The following is a 17910-nucleotide window of genomic DNA, read 5'->3' on the forward strand; positions in this document are numbered from 1 at the left end:
GTGTCACAGTGACATCTTGTAATTTTGAGTGAAATGTCTTGCTAACTTTTGGAAGGATTGCCTGATCTCAGGATGGAGTGTAATAACGTCATGATGCCCTGACTTTTATTATACGATGCGAACATTTCAATGTGTCCAATACTTTGGTTTATGACCAAATACCTGCAACACTAATGAAATTCCCATCAGCCTCAGCTGTACTTTGTTTTTAGTGCCATTAACCAAATGTTAGCATGCTAACAGGCTACACTACAATGATGAACATGATAAGCACCTGCTGAACATCAGAATGTTAGCATAGTCGTTGTGAGCATGCTAGTATGCTGATATGAGCATTTAGCTCAAAGCACCACTGTTGTACACCCTTAGCATGGCTGTGTACCCTCTACATGAGAGACACTGCAGGATGATACACAGCAGGTAGAGTGCGTTGTCCATTAAGCTCAGGGTCAGTGGGTCGATCCCCTGATGCAGAGTGGGTTTGAATGAGGCAAACTGTAAAATGTTTTGGATAAAAGCGCCATATAAATGCAGTCCATGTCCATTGCTTTAAATTCATCAGACCATTTAGTGACCCCTCGTACCCTGTATGAAAGCAAGTGTATTCATTATATTTCTTTGCTCATTTAATCAGGTTTTAAATGAGCAACCATCTGTAGATCTCCTGATATAGAAAAGAAAAACTGAACCCAAACTCATGTTGTTCATATCAACCATTTCAAGACTTTTATTTTTTTCCAAGAACATTCATACATTCTATAGTGTCTACCATACTCTGTAATAAAGGTTGCTGCATGTAACATTTATATTGCATTGGAAGCCCAGGTTGCTTAGAAGTGCAGCATGTGAGGTAAATAGCAATTATTGTAGCTTTGTATTTCTGCTTATTCAGCCTCAGCCACTACTCTCAGCCAAGCAATACATGCTCGCTTATGTCTAAGCTAAGATGCTGTCATAAAATAAGTCTATGTATTTAAAGTGCAAATATTTTAGAGCTAGTGCAATATTTATTTCTTGGCCTGTTCAGCTCTGATGATGAGATTTTCAGGTCTTAGTTAATGAGAAAAATGACTCACATTGTGCCAGCGGGTTGCTAACCAGGCGTGGCACCCAGATACAGGCAATTACACTTGGTACGATCTAAACTTACAGGGCATCTGGGATTAATGAATGTTGTTTTCACCGTGGCACTGGGATTCTGGCTCACACTCAAGCTCGGAGCTCAGCGGGGGGCCAAAATATGATCAACACACACGTAAACAAGGATGTTCATGGCAGATTCTCTGATCTGATGAGTGTTTGAGTGATGAGCAAGCTGCTATCATGTTAATGTTACAGTTTTCCCGCAACAGCTAACACACTTGTGCCTTAAGATGATTGACTGACTGGAGATGAAAAGGAAAATCACCCTAATAAAGAAGTCACCCTTAATTTTACATAGCCTCGCTTATCTTGTCGGTGAGTGTTTTACTTGAAAAGCGATGAATGGAGACTGGCTGCTAGGCGACAGTTGTTGCTGTTAAATCTAAAATTGCATCTCCCTCTTGCTCTCAGTCTGTCCACTTTAAATCACTTTTGTAGTATTCATGGGGATGCTGTTGCTGCTCTTCCCCCTTGTCAAGCTATCTGTAGGGCTTTTTGTTGTTTCAGTACCACCTGCCGTTTCATCCTTGTTCTTGCGGAAACAGTAGACCCCATACAGACGGAATTTTTTATCAGGGAAGCCCAGGTGTCGGACACCTGGCTGGGATCCTCCACAGCGTGAGCGGGGGTTGACTATGGGGTAACGGATGCTGCCATCCTCAAGCCAGCCGGCTTCACAACGGTCCAGAAGCTGGAACTTCCATGCAGCGTACAGCTGACCCACTTTGGCCACTGCTGAGCCATCTCGGATGCAAGCTTTCATCGCCTCCACATAGTTCACCTTCTTAAAGCGTTTGAGGAAATACACTTTGCCTAAAGAGACATAGAGGGAGAGGAGAGGATGTTTATTGTAAGAACATGTGAAAAGGTGAAGGAAAACAGAGCAAGTGCATTGTTCAGGATGGCAGAAGGAAAGGCAGAAGAGGCAGAGAATGAGATGGATATTCTCAGTTTTCCTGGCATCTCTGTCTGACTGTGTTCAGAATATCAAATCATTCCAACAACCATCCGGGCAACTGCTCAAAAAACGAATGGCAATACTCTGTCAGCGTACAGCATTAACTCAAAGTTACTCTTAAAAAGCTTCCATTTTTGCTTTCATCTCACCTCTAGGGAGACGTTTCACCTGGCAATATTTAAGAAATTGGTCTCCTGGTTTTATGAATTGTTTGAACTTAAGTGAATCATAAGGCAGCCAAGCATAAGGAACCTAACCATGAATGAAGAGGTTTGTGGTTTCTCCTGCTATCATGAAAAACATGTCTGCAACCTCAGCTTTACAATTGGCTCAGCTATTGATTTTATGTTTGTTTATGTGACTGTTGGCTATTGGAGAGGCAGAATATTGTCTCATATTTCCCCAGGGGACACTCAGTAAATACCTTCCAGCTGGACTTAGCAACAGTATCGGTCACGACGACTGCTGAAACCTCCTGCCCACAACAGACTGTCCAAAATAATTAACACACAGGGGAAGCTGGGAGCAATCGTTTAAGACTTCTGTCATGCTACCTTTTTCCTCACTAAGGAAAAGCACTGCTTTTTTTTAACATTTCAGATGATCCCAAACTGGTTTTTTGATTCAAATGAAGAGGCAACATCTATTTAGTTTTGGAGTACATGAGAATTTTTTAATTCTCTTTCAAACTTCAAAGAGGCACATGCATGCTTGAAGTCATGTTTTTCCAAACTAAATTTTTTAAATGCCCTGTTAACCAGTGGTGCACTATTTTCCACTAATATGGTCGGAGTTTTAAACGAGTAGTTAGACACTTTGGAAATACACATATTCACATTCTTGCCGAGAGTTAGATGAGGAGACCAATCCACTCTCATATCTGTAGGGTAAATGTGAGGGTACCTATCTTAGCTTAGCATAAATACTGGAAACAGGAAGAAACAGTTAGCTTGTCTCTGGCCCAAAATGTGCCTTCCAGCATCCCTGAAGCTCACTACATAATATAGGTTGTATCTCATTTGTTTAATCTGTACAGAAATGGTAAGAGGAGTAAAAACACAATTTGCCTGGCAAGGTGTTTTGAGATAGTAAGCATTTGCCACAGTGGCTGCTGCTTGGCAACTCTGATGTTCCCAGCTACCACCAACCCTACCTGCCTGTACACTACAGGCTGCTCCATCAACCACATCTCATCACACAGCCAAACAGAGCAGCTTGTGCCTTAAAATATAGAAAGTGGTTCGCAACATGATACAATTAATATAGCATGTTTTGAACTTTTTTTTTTAACTAGTTTCATAAACATTGTTTATTTTCCCAGATTGGATTATTTCCCAGACTGGAAGACTCACTGATCTGATATGTGTTAATTAGTGAGATTTAGAGGTGCTAGTAGGCAGATATCATTACCTTTTGTTACAGAGCCAGGCTAGGAGTTTCTTCCTGTTTTTAGTTGCTTTAAGCTAACCACCATCAATCTTCTCATGTAACTCTTGGCAAGAAAGCAAATATGTGTATTTTCTAAAATAAACTATTCCTTTAGTGTTCATTGTTTCAAAACTGATTATTAAAACACTATGCAATATGGTATCTTTCCACAATAATCCTTTAATTATACCATATACATGTAGACTTGTTTCGACTGCTCAGAGACTACGGATAACTTTCATGTTGCTGAACCTGGAGGTGGCATGTGTGACGGAGACACTGGCAGACTCTGTGGGAATGTGATGTAAATCAAAGAACTGGGAGATGAAAGGCGATGCTTGGCACCCAGAGGACACTGTGGCCCAAGCAGGGGAGAATCAACACAGCCTGATCTAAATCCAATGGCCTTAGGCCTGCTAGATCACAGACGGAGATCAGAGAAGCGGGTCTGATTTCCCCACGGTCCAACTCATGATACAGTATTTTCACTTTCTATACAGTACCACAACAATCCAGCTATGCCAGTGTCTTGTTCTCTTCCAAGCCACATGAGCCACAGATGCTGGATACTCTGTTGGATGTTTGCATTTAGCTGTGTGATCATGTGGACTACAAAGTGTTTATGATCTGCAGAAACAGACATGCATGTGGACACAGCTATGACCAGCAGCCTACATCTCTGTGTTTCTCACCATTGAGCTTGGAAGTGAAGCAGAAAGCGTCGTAGCGCTCATCCTCCTTGTGCCGGTAGCCATAGTTACGAACGCCAGCGGGGGTGTCTTTGCGGCCGCACTCATCTCTGGGATGAGAGATAGGATACTGGACTGAGCCGTCCTCCAGCCATCCAGCATTACACCAGTCTAGTCCTTCCAGCCAGGCCTGTGGAGGGAGATAATGTAGGTTAGGGAGTCATACTGAATGATCAAACACATTATTGAGAGAAGGAAGAATTTATCTCTACTGACATAACTCAGTTACTTTGAACTTTAATGCATATGGCTTTTTTTTTTTTAATAGGAGGATGTACCTTAAAGGAGACCTATTATGCTTTTCCACATTTTATGACTTATCTACAATGTTACAATGTTGGATGTTCATGTTAAACATGTCCAAAGATTCAAAAAATGAGGTTAAAGTATTTAAAAGAAATCCCTGTGAGTAAAAACTTCAGATTTCCTCCTGTTCTGAACCTCTGGCTGTGTTCGAAATGGGCTAAACTTCTGTCTCAGAAGGTGTGTAACAGGTCAGCGAGTGCTGTTCGAAACTGCTCGAACGATCTCTTCCTGTCTCCTGAGATGCCTTCAAGCTGCCCCAGTAACGGCCAGTTTTGAAGGCAGCATCAATGATGACCTGATGCTGACTATTACCCATAAAGCAGCGCATCTGCGGCCGCCGGAGCTTTCGAAAACTGGTCAAGATGGCGGACAAACGAGCCAAATATACGTTTTTAAAGGTTTTTAGTAGTTTTCTCACTTAGGTTTTTGAAAATCTAGCGAGAACTAAACACTGAACTATCATATTAGCCCGTGACTGTAACCAACCAAGTTTGTTCAGTATGGTTTCTGAGGCGTCTGTTAGCCGTTTGGCTTTTCAATAGCTAGTTAGCTTATGCTAAGGCTAGCGTCTCTTCTGACAACCAGAAGAGACGCACAATGGCGTGCTAACGTCACACGTTGCCGTAAGTGCTGCCCTAGAAGGCTGTGCGAAACTAATGTAAACAGAGCTGCCTTCACTTGAAAGTGATGCCTTCTGAGGCAGCTGTCTATTACGGTATCGAGGCAGCGAGGCAACTGCCTTCCATTTCGAACACAGCATCTGTTTTGAACTGCTTTTTCTACTAAGAGCTCCATTCTACGTAATACCGAGCCAGAAGCAGCTGGTGTTCCATATATGGTCATAGCAACAGCCCAGCAACGGCTTAGTCTGCCTGTTCTGCCCAGCAACAACAACAGCCTGGTAACATGCTTCAGGTCTTGGCCAATCAGAAGACAGTGGGCTTTGAGAGGGGAGGCGTTACACACACCGGAGCATTTGCAGCTGGTATCACACAGAGGCTGAAATGAAGTGAGTCAGTATAAGAAAATAAAATATTTTTTTTAACTTTGCATCATGCAAAGCTGCCATACAGGAGTCACAGAACTACAATATATAATAATATAGACTATATATATATATTATAATATATAATAAGACTGGAAAAGCAGTTTAATAGGTCTCCTTTAAAGTAAAATGTCTGCTCTAGTCATATGCATATTCTTAAAGAGGTGGTAGTATGCTTTTTGGCTTTTTCTCTCTCCTTTATTGAGTTATATTACAGAAATTAAATACAGAAATTCCTGTATTTTATTTATGTGTTAACATTTAACAAGTATCGCTGTCGGCATATAGCTTGTTAGCTTAACGTTAGCTCATTGCGCTAATTAGCCATTAGTGTAAGTAACGTTAAGTAAGTTAGTCTGTTCTAACTGCAGCTTTTAATGAGTCAAAGACAAGAAGGGAGAAGCCAAAATGTAACGTTATTAGATTAACCTTAGTCTTAGACATTAGGGTGATAATGCTTTGAAGAAAAGGCGTCTGCGTGAAGTTGTGAGTAAAGGCTCAGCTCTCAGTTAGCTAACGGTAACTTTTACTAACGGGCGATGTGATATTTAGCTACATCCTGTAACGGAATCACTGTTCAGTTAGATACTAGTCAGCTACTATTATAAGTGGCTGCACCTGATCCTGATGGACACGAAGGGTTTAAAGGTAGAGAGCCATGGGGGAAGCTGCTGTGGAGTTCTGCCTGAAACTGTCAAACCGAGGAGCACCGATGCCACTATTTGAGCTAGCTGTCTCTCCCGAGGAGAGCCACGCACCTCCAAGTGTAACGTTACTGTTTAAAAACGATAACGTTATACTATTGTTTGTGGGGTTCATCAGTGGGGATGATTGATTGAAAGTACATATTAAAGGCCATTTAGAGTCATCAATAAGTTATTACACTCAGTAGATGTAGCATTCCTTGAGATTCAGCAAACAATGTGAGGTGATAACTGCGTTTGATCAGCAACGTTTCTGATAAGGAGCTTAAGAGGTGGATGCATAATTTGGCAGAGCAGCTGTTGTAGGCTACCTCCAGAGACTTACATCCACCTTTATTGTCAGCATATAATGCACGTTATGCCTGCAGACAGGTAGCTGCGCTGTAACTAGGGCAATGGTTTAGTTAAAGCGAAAAATTAGGTGTGTGTGAGCCGCCTCTTGAGTTTGTTTGGTGGGTTAGAATTTGCCAAAAAAGGTAGTACAGTTCAATAAGAAATATAAAATAAGATCCTTATAATAAACGTTCAATAAGATCTGACTTGAATAGTTATTGCACAGTGTCCAGCAGCAAACCGTATATTGCACATATTAGGAAACAGTGTATTTCACATTGCCACCCCTAATTACTGTAACATGCCAGAGAGGTTATCATGCTGAGGCGATCTCAGAGTTCAGTAGCTTTATGGTGTATCAGACTAATAAACTCATACATAATAAAATCATTCTTCATTCATCATCAGTTTCATATTTTAATTTTAAATAGTGTGATCTAAACTTAACAATATATTATAGTTAACAGATGTAAATGAAAATATTAAGATGTTATTTATAGGCTAACATTTTACATATATGTTAGTAGAAAGTAAAAAATGAAAGGTTGATGTTATATACTGTTTTATTTTGACATTTCTTTAAGAGACAAATGTGACATTGACTGAGAAGTTGTGGAAAAACAAAGAATTATCTGCACACTGAATAGTTTTGAAGCCCTGTAGGAGGTGTCATTGCAACCTCTGAGAAGGTCTCGTGTGGTTTACATTGTATAGACTCCCCTATTTACTACATGTGCATTCGGTCAGCTCAGAGTTTGCAACGTCACAATAAAAACCACCTAGTGGGATTCATAATTACTCTGTGCAGATCATTCTTTGTTTCAGCACTTACCCACAGGATGGTTTGGATGTGCACACATTATTCTGTGTTTAAACTAGACTTATATCAGAGCAGCAAACAAGGCTGTCTTCATAAACTTCAGGCTGTGTTATACAGTATATGGGTACTGGGTGTATGGCTCCTTATTTATCTTAAAGTATAAGGTAGAAAGTAAAAATACTCCTGCACACACAGAAATACACTGCATACTTACTTTTCTACATTTCATGTGAAACATGTTTGGGAGTATTTTCACTTTTTAACTTATACTAGACTGATGTTCTTTAGCAAGAGTTCAGCTTTAATGTTTCATGTTTTATCTGTGGTATACGATTAGCTTTTCAGTAAGTAGTAAAGACAGGGAGTGCTAATATACTATATATAGAATTTATTACAAGTGAACCATAAACCGTATCTTTTTTTAAATGGATCTATGATACAAATATGGACAATATTTAAAAGTCAAAGTAAACAGAAGGAGAGAACGCCTTTCCACATCAGTCCACGCCAACAGATACAGACTTCCACGACAATAACAAGGCTTCCAGGTCTCTGCAGCTCTCTGGCACCAGGTGGGACATCTGATCCACAGTGTGACTCTAGGAGGAAAATGTGTAATAAATTCTTCAGCTGATAAAAAATATAAAGTACAGATGATTCTTTAATAAATAGAATATTGTGGTAAAGTTCATTTTCTAATGTAATTTAATTCAAAAAGTGAATCTTTGATAGTCCAGATTCATTACACAAAGTGAAGCAAACCCTTTTTGCTTTCATCTTGATGATTACTGTTTACAGCTCATGGAAATAAAAACTCCACTATCTCAAAATGTATAAACATTTGAGAATAGCCTAAATACATTTCTGTATTATAAATTATACAGAAATGTGTAAAAGAACTGGAGGAGAGCTCTAATCAGCTAATTAACTCAAAACACCTGCAAAGGTTTCTGAAGCCTTTAATCTCTCAGTCTGATTCTGATGCTCGCAATGAACTTTTCCTCAGTATTCAAATTTTTTGAGATGGTCCTCTAAAAGATGCCTCAGTGTTTTAATGTTGACAGCACTATTATGTTACATACTTGGGAGAAAATGGAACAAGGGAGACTCTTTAAATGTTTTTGTGTTGTCCTTTTAAGACAGACAATTTTATATCAGCTGTCAAATGTCCAGTAGCCAAGACTAGCAACGTTATTTTATACTCAAAGTTTAAGCTTTAAGTACAGTGCCTTGCGAAAGTATTCGGCCCCCTTGAACTTTTCGACCTTTTGCCACATTGCAGGCTTCAAACATAAAGATATAAAACTGTAATTTTTTGTGAAGAACCATCAACAAGTGGGACACAATCATGAAGTGGAACGAAATTTATTGGATATTTCAAACTTTTTTAACAAATAAAAAACTGAAAAATTGGGCGTGCAAAATTATTCAGCCCCCTTAAGTTAATACTTTGTAGCGCCACCTTTTGCTGCGATTACAGCTGTAAGTCGCTTGGGGTACGTCTCTATCAGTTTTGCACATCGAGAGACTGAAATTTTTGCCCATTCCTCCTTGCAAAACAGCTCGAGCTCAGTGAGGTTGGATGGAGAGCGTTTGTGAACAGCAGTTTTCAGTTCTTTCCACAGATTCTCGATTGGATTCAGGTCTGGACTTTGACTTGGCCATTCTAACACCTGGATATGTTTATTTGTGAACCATTCCAGTGTAGATTTTGCTTTATGTTTTGGATCATTGTCTTGTTGGAAGACAAATCTCCGTCCCAGTCTCAGGTCTTTTGCAGACTCCATCAGGTTTTCTTCCAGAATGGTCCTGTATTTGGCTCCATCCATCTTCCCATCAATTTTAACCATCTTCCCTGTCTCTGCTGAAGAAAAGCAGGCCCAAAGCATGATGCTGCCACCACCATGGTTGACAGTGGGGATGGTGTGTTCAGGGTGATGAGCTGTGTTGCCTTTACACCAAACATAACGTTTTGCATTGTTGCCAAAAAGTTCGATTTTGGTTCTGACCAGAGCACCTTCTTCCACATGTTTGGTGTGTCTCCCAGGTGGCAAACTTTAAACGAGACTTTTTATGGATATCTTTAAGAAATGGCTTTCTTCTTGCCACTCTTCCATAAAGGCCAGATTTGTGCAGTATACAACTGATTGTTGTCCTATGGACAGAGTCTCCCACCTCAGCTGTAGATCTCTGCAGTTCATCCAGAGTGATCATGGGCCTCTTGGCTGCATCTCTGATCAGTCTTCTCCTTGTATGAGCTGAATGTTTAGAGGGACGGCCGGGTCTTCGTAGATTTGCAGTGGTCTGATACTCCTTCCATTTCAATATTATCGCTTGCACAGTGCTCCTTGGGATGTTTAAAGCTTGGGAAATCTTTTTGTATCCAAATCCGGCTTTAAACATCTCCACAACAGTATCTCGGACCTGCCTGGTGTGTTCCTTGTTCTTCATGATGCTCTCTGCGCTTTAAACGGACCTCTGAGACTATCGCAGAGCAGGTGCATTTATACGGAGACTTGATTTCACACAGGTGGATTCTATTTATCATCATTAGTCATTTAGGTCAACATTGGATCATTCCCAATTTTTCAGTTTTTTATTTGTTAAAAAGGTTTGAAATATCCAATAAATTTCGTTCCACTTTATGATTGTGTCCCACTTGTTGTTGATTCTTCACAAAAAATTACAGTTTTATATCTTTATGTTTGAAGCCGGAAATGTGGCAAAAGGTCGAAAAGTTCAAGGGGGCCGAATACTTTCGCAAGGCACTGTAGCAGATGTGGAGGCATCAGAACCTCAACAAGAATCTTGTGACAAATATAAAAAGTACCTTTCTCTCACAAGTGTCCTATTCCAGACAATAATCCCACACAGCCCTGCCGACAGCAGCAACGTTACTCAAAATAGCGGTGTGGGGAATTAATTAACGTGATAACAGCCATGGCTAACGTTTTACAATATATATAGCTTTCATCATGTAACTGAGGACTCTACCGCTAGCTTATTACGTTTATTACAAGTAAGTTAACATACTGAGGTGACGTCCAAATAAACGATTCGTAACCACTCATAACCAACGGTATGTAAAAGGGTTAATTGATTTGCTTAACTGATTCATAGTTAACTGTTAACGTTGGTCTCAACAAAATCTAACTTTAGTGTTGCAAAATAATGTTAACGTTACCACATTTATATATTAAAAAGCATTTAAAACCTTGTGAAGTATAATGTCAATAACAGATATGGGATTTATTTGAATTTTTTCCGGTGTCTTACCTTGACTGTAGCTGGTAATGTCGGTAAACTGGTAACAACACGGCAGCAGGTTCCAACCTCCACCGTACAGCACCGCAGAGTAGCATGTAGCATTAGCTCCTTAGCATGAGCTAACTCGGTCACGTCGAGCTAGGCGGGAGTGGTTTCAGCAACACGTCACCTCAGCTCCACCTACGACCCGCCTCTTTACCCATTTTTGGTTATCCGGGAGTGACGCATGGTGATGCGATGCCAAGATGGCGCCGGCCAGCTCCGACAATTTTGAGGTGACGTCACGGACGCTACGTCCATTTTTATATACAGTCTATGGTTGTAGCCAGTAAGTGCATTGGTACAACAACAAAATATAAAGTGCTATGGAATGTGTGATCTACAGCTCTAATAAATCCTGGATAGTGATCTGTGAGTTCTCTTAATCTGTCTTGAACATGACGGACATTTGAACCACAGGAAAGGGGTAATCCTACCTTGTGCAGTTGAGGGTGGGAAGCCAGAATGGCATCCTGCTGTTTGCAGGCATCCTCCGCCTGGTGGTAGTTGAGCTTATAGCGCCCCTCACGGGGGTAGTAAGGAAACACTACTCCTGCAGGTGACAGAAACAGACCTGCTCTTGAGTATTAGGCTGTATAATGTATGAATTTTACTTCAATTTCATGTGAACTTTATACAGCTAATCGAGAACTCTTCAAGTTGCATCTTTAATTCCTGACCTTCTAGGTCGAGGTTGACAAATCCTGTATCGTCTTCCATGTCATTCGTGACTTCACACTCGTAGCGTCCGTAGTCCTCCAGTGTGACATTTTGGATGATCACAGAGGCGTCACCTGGTCCTGCCTGCTCCAAAAACACACGGCCTCTGTACGATCCAAACACACGCTGCTGCCTGAGGATATTTGACAGACATTTTAAAGTATTTCCTCACCTTTATTAAAGTTGCTCTGAGCAAAATCATTTAGAAATGCCTCAAATTGGGAAGTGTTTTAAAAGTGGAGGTGACATCCTTTACTTTACAGTTTTTCTCAGTGGCTTTGGTACATTTCTCAAAACATATCTAACAAATAGCACAACACAGTGGATCTCCTGCAAAAGCCCATAACTTGCTTAGAATCCTTAGTCTAAAGCAAATCTTCATGTCATTGAACATGTCATTGAACAGTCCTTGTGTCATTGTTTACGAACACGATAGTCAAAATGTTTAGTCATGTTATCAATATAACAGTGTACTCTGTAAGTGTTTTCTGATGTAAACAATGGCTAACGTTTTGATGACAATGATTGAAAATGCACAAGGCAGCACTTTTTCAATATGGCATATCTATTTCAACAGCACAAAGTTATATGTTGCGAGGGACTGAACAGGATACACTGTTAGGTTTTTAGTGTTTGTACTATAATTTGTTGACAGACCATGTCATTGTGATGCAAAAAAAAAAAGACAAGACTGTTTTACAGCACTGCATAGCACAACGGAAGAAATTACAAAATTAGAAATGTAAACATGGGAAACACTCCTTAGGCTGATGTTCCTGTCTGTCAGGTCACATATTCTTATCCACATCACAACAGTTATCTTCATCATCATCAATTACAGTAAGGAGACATTTACAAAAAAAAGTCTAATAGACATGTATGATTGACAGATCAAGAACAATCTATCTCTCTCTTTCGCTGTCTATATATGTATACATATATACGCGCACACACACACACACACACACATATATAGTATAAACAGCTACTCATATTATTTTTTGTTATTTACATTGCACTAATTACTGCTCTTACTGTTCACTGTGTATGGTATTGTGTGTATCGGGTGAATGGTCTGAGGGCTGTGTTGTTGTTGTCTATTCTAATTTTGTTTAGGCACCATGGTCTGCACAAAACAACATTTTGTTAGGCTGTGTACCTGAATGCGAAGAATGACAATAAAGTTTGACTTTTTTTAACTTTGATTTTGACAACGTGTTCAGCCATTTTGCATGTAGTGACTTATGCAATGAACTTGTGCCTAAACGTTTTGGGGTGTAAGACTATTCAACAGAGAACCGGTATAATACATTGTGATCAGCGTGACATAAGCTATTGATAATGTAGGAAACAGCAGACAATTGTATAGAATAATTTGCATAAATGTGTGAAAGCATTTGCAATTTGTTCAAAACAATGAGAATGTTTTTATGATGTGCACAAGTGACAAGATGATGTGGGGGTTGAACATGCAGTTTTGAGAATTTAAATTCTGATCTGAGAAATTTACTAAAGCGGCTATAAAAGAGAAATGTGTGTTTTATGATCTGAGTGGGAAAATGCTTAGATGAAACATTACATTGTGATTATGTGATAAGCATCTATGGTGGTTGGCAGTGAAATCAAAATAATCAATCTGTTGAATTGGGCCCTGCAACGAAGATACAAATTCATTGATACAGATGCAGATTTCACCTTCCAAGTGCTACAAAGACATCCTCAAACTGCAGCGCATCAGTCACTTTGGTCCATTTAATCCGAATGCGAGCAGGATCGGTGTTCTCCGGCTCATGGTGGAATCTGCAGGGCAGAGTGATGGAGCCACCACGATGTGTCACCACTTTTCCAGGAGCTGTCTGCACTATCACCGCTCCGGTGTCATCCTCTGTGGGAAGAAAGAGGAGAAGGAAGGCTGGGTTATCAAAATGCTGGATTTGGGGAATGATCTGTCATCCTGCTGGTCTGCTTTCTCGTTATTCTGTATTTATGCTTTCTTTTCATTGTCACATTTAATGATGATGTGTATAAATTTATAACTACTGTCTTGGCCAGAAAGCTATATATTGAGGTTAAATGATAATAAAAGAACTGGATACCAGCAAATGCATAAGGAATTCTCCATGGCCATCCAAGTAAGTGCAGTCAAGTCCTTGTAATGCTGTTTGCAATCACCCTTGACTCTTATTCTCTCTCTTGTAACTCTTCTTCTAATCGAAAAATGAATCAGCTTCAGCTAATAAAGTGTGTGCTGTTAACTTGAGCTGTCACATTAGTGCCTCAACATCCAGTAATAATGGTGGAGAACATTTTTGTTTTTGGTCAAAGAGTCCAGTGTGCAGCTTAATCGCTCCTCTGCCCAGAGCTGTCATCAGATTACCCACTCCAAATTTTAACCTCAACCTCTGCTGAGAAGAATTCACTGAAATGACCTAAGACTAATGGTAACCAGAGGCCTCTTCTTCCAAATGGGCAATAAGAAGACCTAGTTTGCATTTTTGGCAGACATTCGCTCAGACGCTGTTTGTGTGTGTGTGTGTGTGTGTGTGTGTGTGTGTGTGTGTGTGTGTGTGTCTGTGCGCCTAGGCAACTAAAAACTACACACAACAAGAGTGGTATAAACATTAAAAACATTTATTAAGCGACTGCAAGAGGTTTTCTGCTATGTTGTGACCAGATAAAGGCACTTACAATTATCCATGCTAGCCAGCAATTAGTCCTGTCACTGCTCTCTGCTAAGTTGTTTATCACCAGCAGCCACGAAACCATAAAGTGCCGTTTCATCAAAACTTTAAGCATATTTCCCAACTGATGGCAACTCCGCAACAGACAGATGTTAAGACAACACCATGTTACTATTTCATTAAGGAGACTCATGTTAACCACCATTGCAGCAGTTGTCAGAATTGGTGACTCCTGCTGGTTATTCAGAGTGCCTGTGTGAAGGGAGTTGGGATAGTGTGCGCTCCTACACGCCATACATGGTAAAACTGGCAGCTTAGAAGCAGCAAGCAGCAGTTCATTAGAGCAAACCCGTTCTGATAAAACCAGACAATGGCAGGGACTAGCTGAAAAAGAACGTCAAACTTCTAAAGGCCCAGACATTTCTCTCAGACATTGGTGGTGACAGATCCAAAGCAAAGAAAATCTTAGACTTACATTCATCAGGTGGTCATGACTCTAATGGGATAATACTTTTGCATGTGTGTGCTGAATGTGTAAATAAGCAATCATTTGCTAACAGATTAGCCATAATGAGTTTATAAGACAATAAAATGTCAGGGCTATGTGTCTTGCGCCTGATGTCCATTATTACTGCTTTAAGTACATTTTTGAGGTACTTTACTCAACATTTTCCTTTTTATGGGAAATAAACGTCACTAAATCATTAATATCCGATGGCTGTAATTACTTTGCTTAATCTGCAAAGTTTCTGTAAGAACATATAAAAAGATTTACATATCACCTTCACTGTGTGTACCTCTGTGTGTATATTGTGTAGGCTGCCTCCCTCCCCTCTCTCTCTCCTTACATCTCTCTCTCCTTACATCTCTCTCTCTCTCTCTCTCTCTCTCTCTCTCACCCCAACCGGTCGAGGCAGATGGCCGCCCACCCTGAGCAATGGTTCTGCTCGAGGTTTCTGCCTCTTAAAAGGAAGTTTTTCCTTGCCTCTGTCACCTAGTGCTTGCTCTTGGTGGGAACTGTTGGGCTTCTGTAAATAACATCACAGAGTACGGTCTAGACCTGCTCTTTTATGAAAAGCGCTGTGAGATAACTGTTGTTGTGATTTGGCGCTATATAAATAAAATTGAATTGAATTGAATTGAATTGAATTGAATATAAATCATATAAAGACCTAGTAAAATAAAACGCATATCTAGGGGCAGGAAGAGGGGTTCAGTCACTTGAGAATATCCCCTAATACAAGAAGAAATGTATCTCTATTAAACCTCTACATTACAGATAATATTGGCAGACAGGTCTCATGCAGTCAATTGGTTTAATACCTGATGTCATCAAGTAGGTCTTAGTGGGTAAAATGTTGGGAATGTATCACAATCCTCAAGCCCATACTTGGTAGTTGTGCAACATGGGATGTTAACAACTTTTGTCATGTGTTAATATACAGTAATACAACAGTTACATATAGTAATAGTAATATACAGTTACAACAGTATTGGCTGTTCCAAATACTGTGTGTGTTACATCTTACATATTTTCTAGCACATGTTGAAACAGCTATGCAGACCAGAGCTCCTAACTTTGCTGCTGTAAACTGTAAGAAACAGGAAAGAAAATATTGTCCTTACCAAGCACGTGCACCACCTTTCTCCTTCCCTTCTCTGTGTCAGCAGGCAGGGACGTCACTGAGAGGGCACAGGTCAGGATGAAAACCACCAAGGATGTTTTCCCAAAGGTCAGAGGCAATGGATGCTTTGACAACTGCAGGAAGGGACATAACAGAGAATTGTGGCTATCCCAGGTTTACCGGGCAAAAAACAGATGCACAATCAAGACCTAAAAATACAAAGCTAAAGAGTAACAAAGATCCCATGGACAACATCTTCAGTGTACTGATATTCATCCCAAGGACAAATGACAAATAATGGCAAATAAATGGTAGTGGCAACTTTGGACTGTGGTATGAAAATTCTGGTAGGACTTACTGTCCATGCATAATGATAAATTAGCATGTATAATATATACAATGCAACTTGGGCAAAATCCACACCTGTCTCTTGAATTTTGCCTTTCAACCATGCTGAAACCCCACCAGAGAACTCCTACACTTCAGGTGTTTACACAGTTGGGCTGGACAAAAAGTAGCAGATAATTGATTACTTCAACTTTCTCAAAACAAGAAAATAAGGTTTGCCGACTATGGATTGAGATTCATGCTTTCAAGCAGCAGTCTGCAACACATACCACTTTTAAAGTGCCAGCTGTGTAGCTCACAGTCACAGTGTGAAAAGAGGAGACAGGCCTCATAGGATTGCCCCTGGACTAAAAGCCTGTTTGGCAATTTTTATCTTTACTGCCAAGTGCCAGTTGAAGGGAAAGGACGTGGTTGGAAAGTTTTGAGGGAAACAGGCTTGGTTCAGTAGGGACCCATAGTAAACAAAGTAAACTGTTTACTGACATCAAGTACAACAAAATCATTACAAATTACTGAAGAAAATATTTTAAAAACGGGGTTTGTTGTGCTTACTGTAATATTAAACAAACATAAAGAAGGGCAGAGAGAGACAACCCATTTTGAGTCTTCAGAGTATGTTAACAATCCCCCCCTGGCAGTGACCAATTAAGGATTACCTTGCTGAAACACACAACTCCTCCTGGACGTTACAGCTGCTTATTCCGGTCAAGGGCTCATTATCGTTACAAGCTCTCTCTAGGTTACGGATGAGTGATTGCTCAGAGCGCTACAGTTGCAGACTTGTGTGTATTTTGACCCATGATGAGACATCCCCGGTGGTGGTGCTGCTGCTGCATAAATCTATGATGGATTGCAATGACAATAGCCTTCTGCACAATACTAACTTCCAGCAAATCCTCAGATACATAATTTGGCCTTTTACTTCATTGTGGATGAAATAACATCATCAAAGCAACAAAATTCAAGAGTCAAGTAGGTATGCTGCAGCTGTGTGCACTGCTAGAGGGCTACAACATCAGTGTCACCTGTGAATAATCGCTTACTATGTAACAGCAGTGGTGCAGTACATAACATCAGAACAGGCCCCAAAGAAGCAGAGTCACTAAACTAGCCACTTTACATGCACATTGCACACTATAAACAGCCCTGCTGCATAATTTTTCTCAAGGTTAGTCCACTGAACATCCCTGCAGTTACCGTGCAGCACAGGGTGTTGCAGAGCAGGGCTGTACTAATAGAGCACAGAAGTGAACTTACCATGGCTATCACAACAGGATTGATGCCTGGATGAAGCAGATGTGCTGCTGTGTTCCGTTTAACTCCTCGGCCAGGCTAAATGTTGTTCTGCAGCAGCACTCTCCTCTCTACCTCCCTCTCTCTCTCTCTCTGTTTCCAGTACCATCGCTGATCTCTCGCACTGCAGGGGAACCACCGGTGTTTGTGGGTCCCGCAGTCCTCCAATGACGCAGCACACATTTAATTGTGCAGAGTGTGTGGATAAGTAAATCAAAGCAATGATTTCACACTGATTTGATGTTTGTGAATGTCTTTCTGTGCATTAGTGAAGCCCATTAGAGTGTCACTTATTGAGTGTCACACAGTTTGTTGCAGTTAATGCAGTGAAATCTCATTAACTTTCAGGCAGAACATTGTTGCTGTTAAAGACCAATTGAAATAATGGAAGACATTCACAAACATTAAATCATTGTGAGACTATGACAAGAAAAATTATATCTATCCAAGC

At 40.4% G+C, this 17910-nt stretch overlaps 1 protein-coding gene across 1 annotated transcript; it reads right to left on the minus strand.

Moving 5' to 3' along the window:
* Positions 1-706: 706 nt before the first annotated feature.
* hapln4 (hyaluronan and proteoglycan link protein 4) lies at positions 707-17620 on the minus strand. The gene is made up of 7 exons (XM_038716274.1): positions 17424-17620; positions 15820-15952; positions 13208-13397; positions 11473-11645; positions 11230-11345; positions 4222-4408; positions 707-1956 (listed from the first exon to the last, which is right to left on the minus strand). Exons 1-7 carry the CDS (start codon positions 17424-17426, stop codon positions 1565-1567), a joined length of 1194 nt encoding a protein of 397 aa, XP_038572202.1. The 5' UTR covers positions 17427-17620; the 3' UTR covers positions 707-1564.
* Positions 17621-17910: the final 290 nt, after the last annotated feature.

This window comes from Micropterus salmoides, unplaced genomic scaffold (genome assembly GCF_014851395.1).
Source record: "Micropterus salmoides isolate LMB-PRFRI ecotype aquatic unplaced genomic scaffold, ASM1485139v1 Ms_hic_scaffold_13, whole genome shotgun sequence".
In the NCBI taxonomy this organism is placed as follows: Eukaryota; Metazoa; Chordata; class Actinopteri; order Centrarchiformes; family Centrarchidae; genus Micropterus; species Micropterus salmoides.

Coding starts and splice junctions, on each gene's coding strand:
- hapln4 (XM_038716274.1), bottom strand. Junction 11,346..11,472: donor TGTCAACCTCGACCTAGAAG/GTCAGGAATTAA, acceptor TGTCACCTGCAG/GAGTAGTGTTTCCTTACTAC. Junction 1,957..4,221: donor CTTCACTTCCAAGCTCAATG/GTGAGAAACACA, acceptor ATGTCTCTTTAG/GCAAAGTGTATTTCCTCAAA.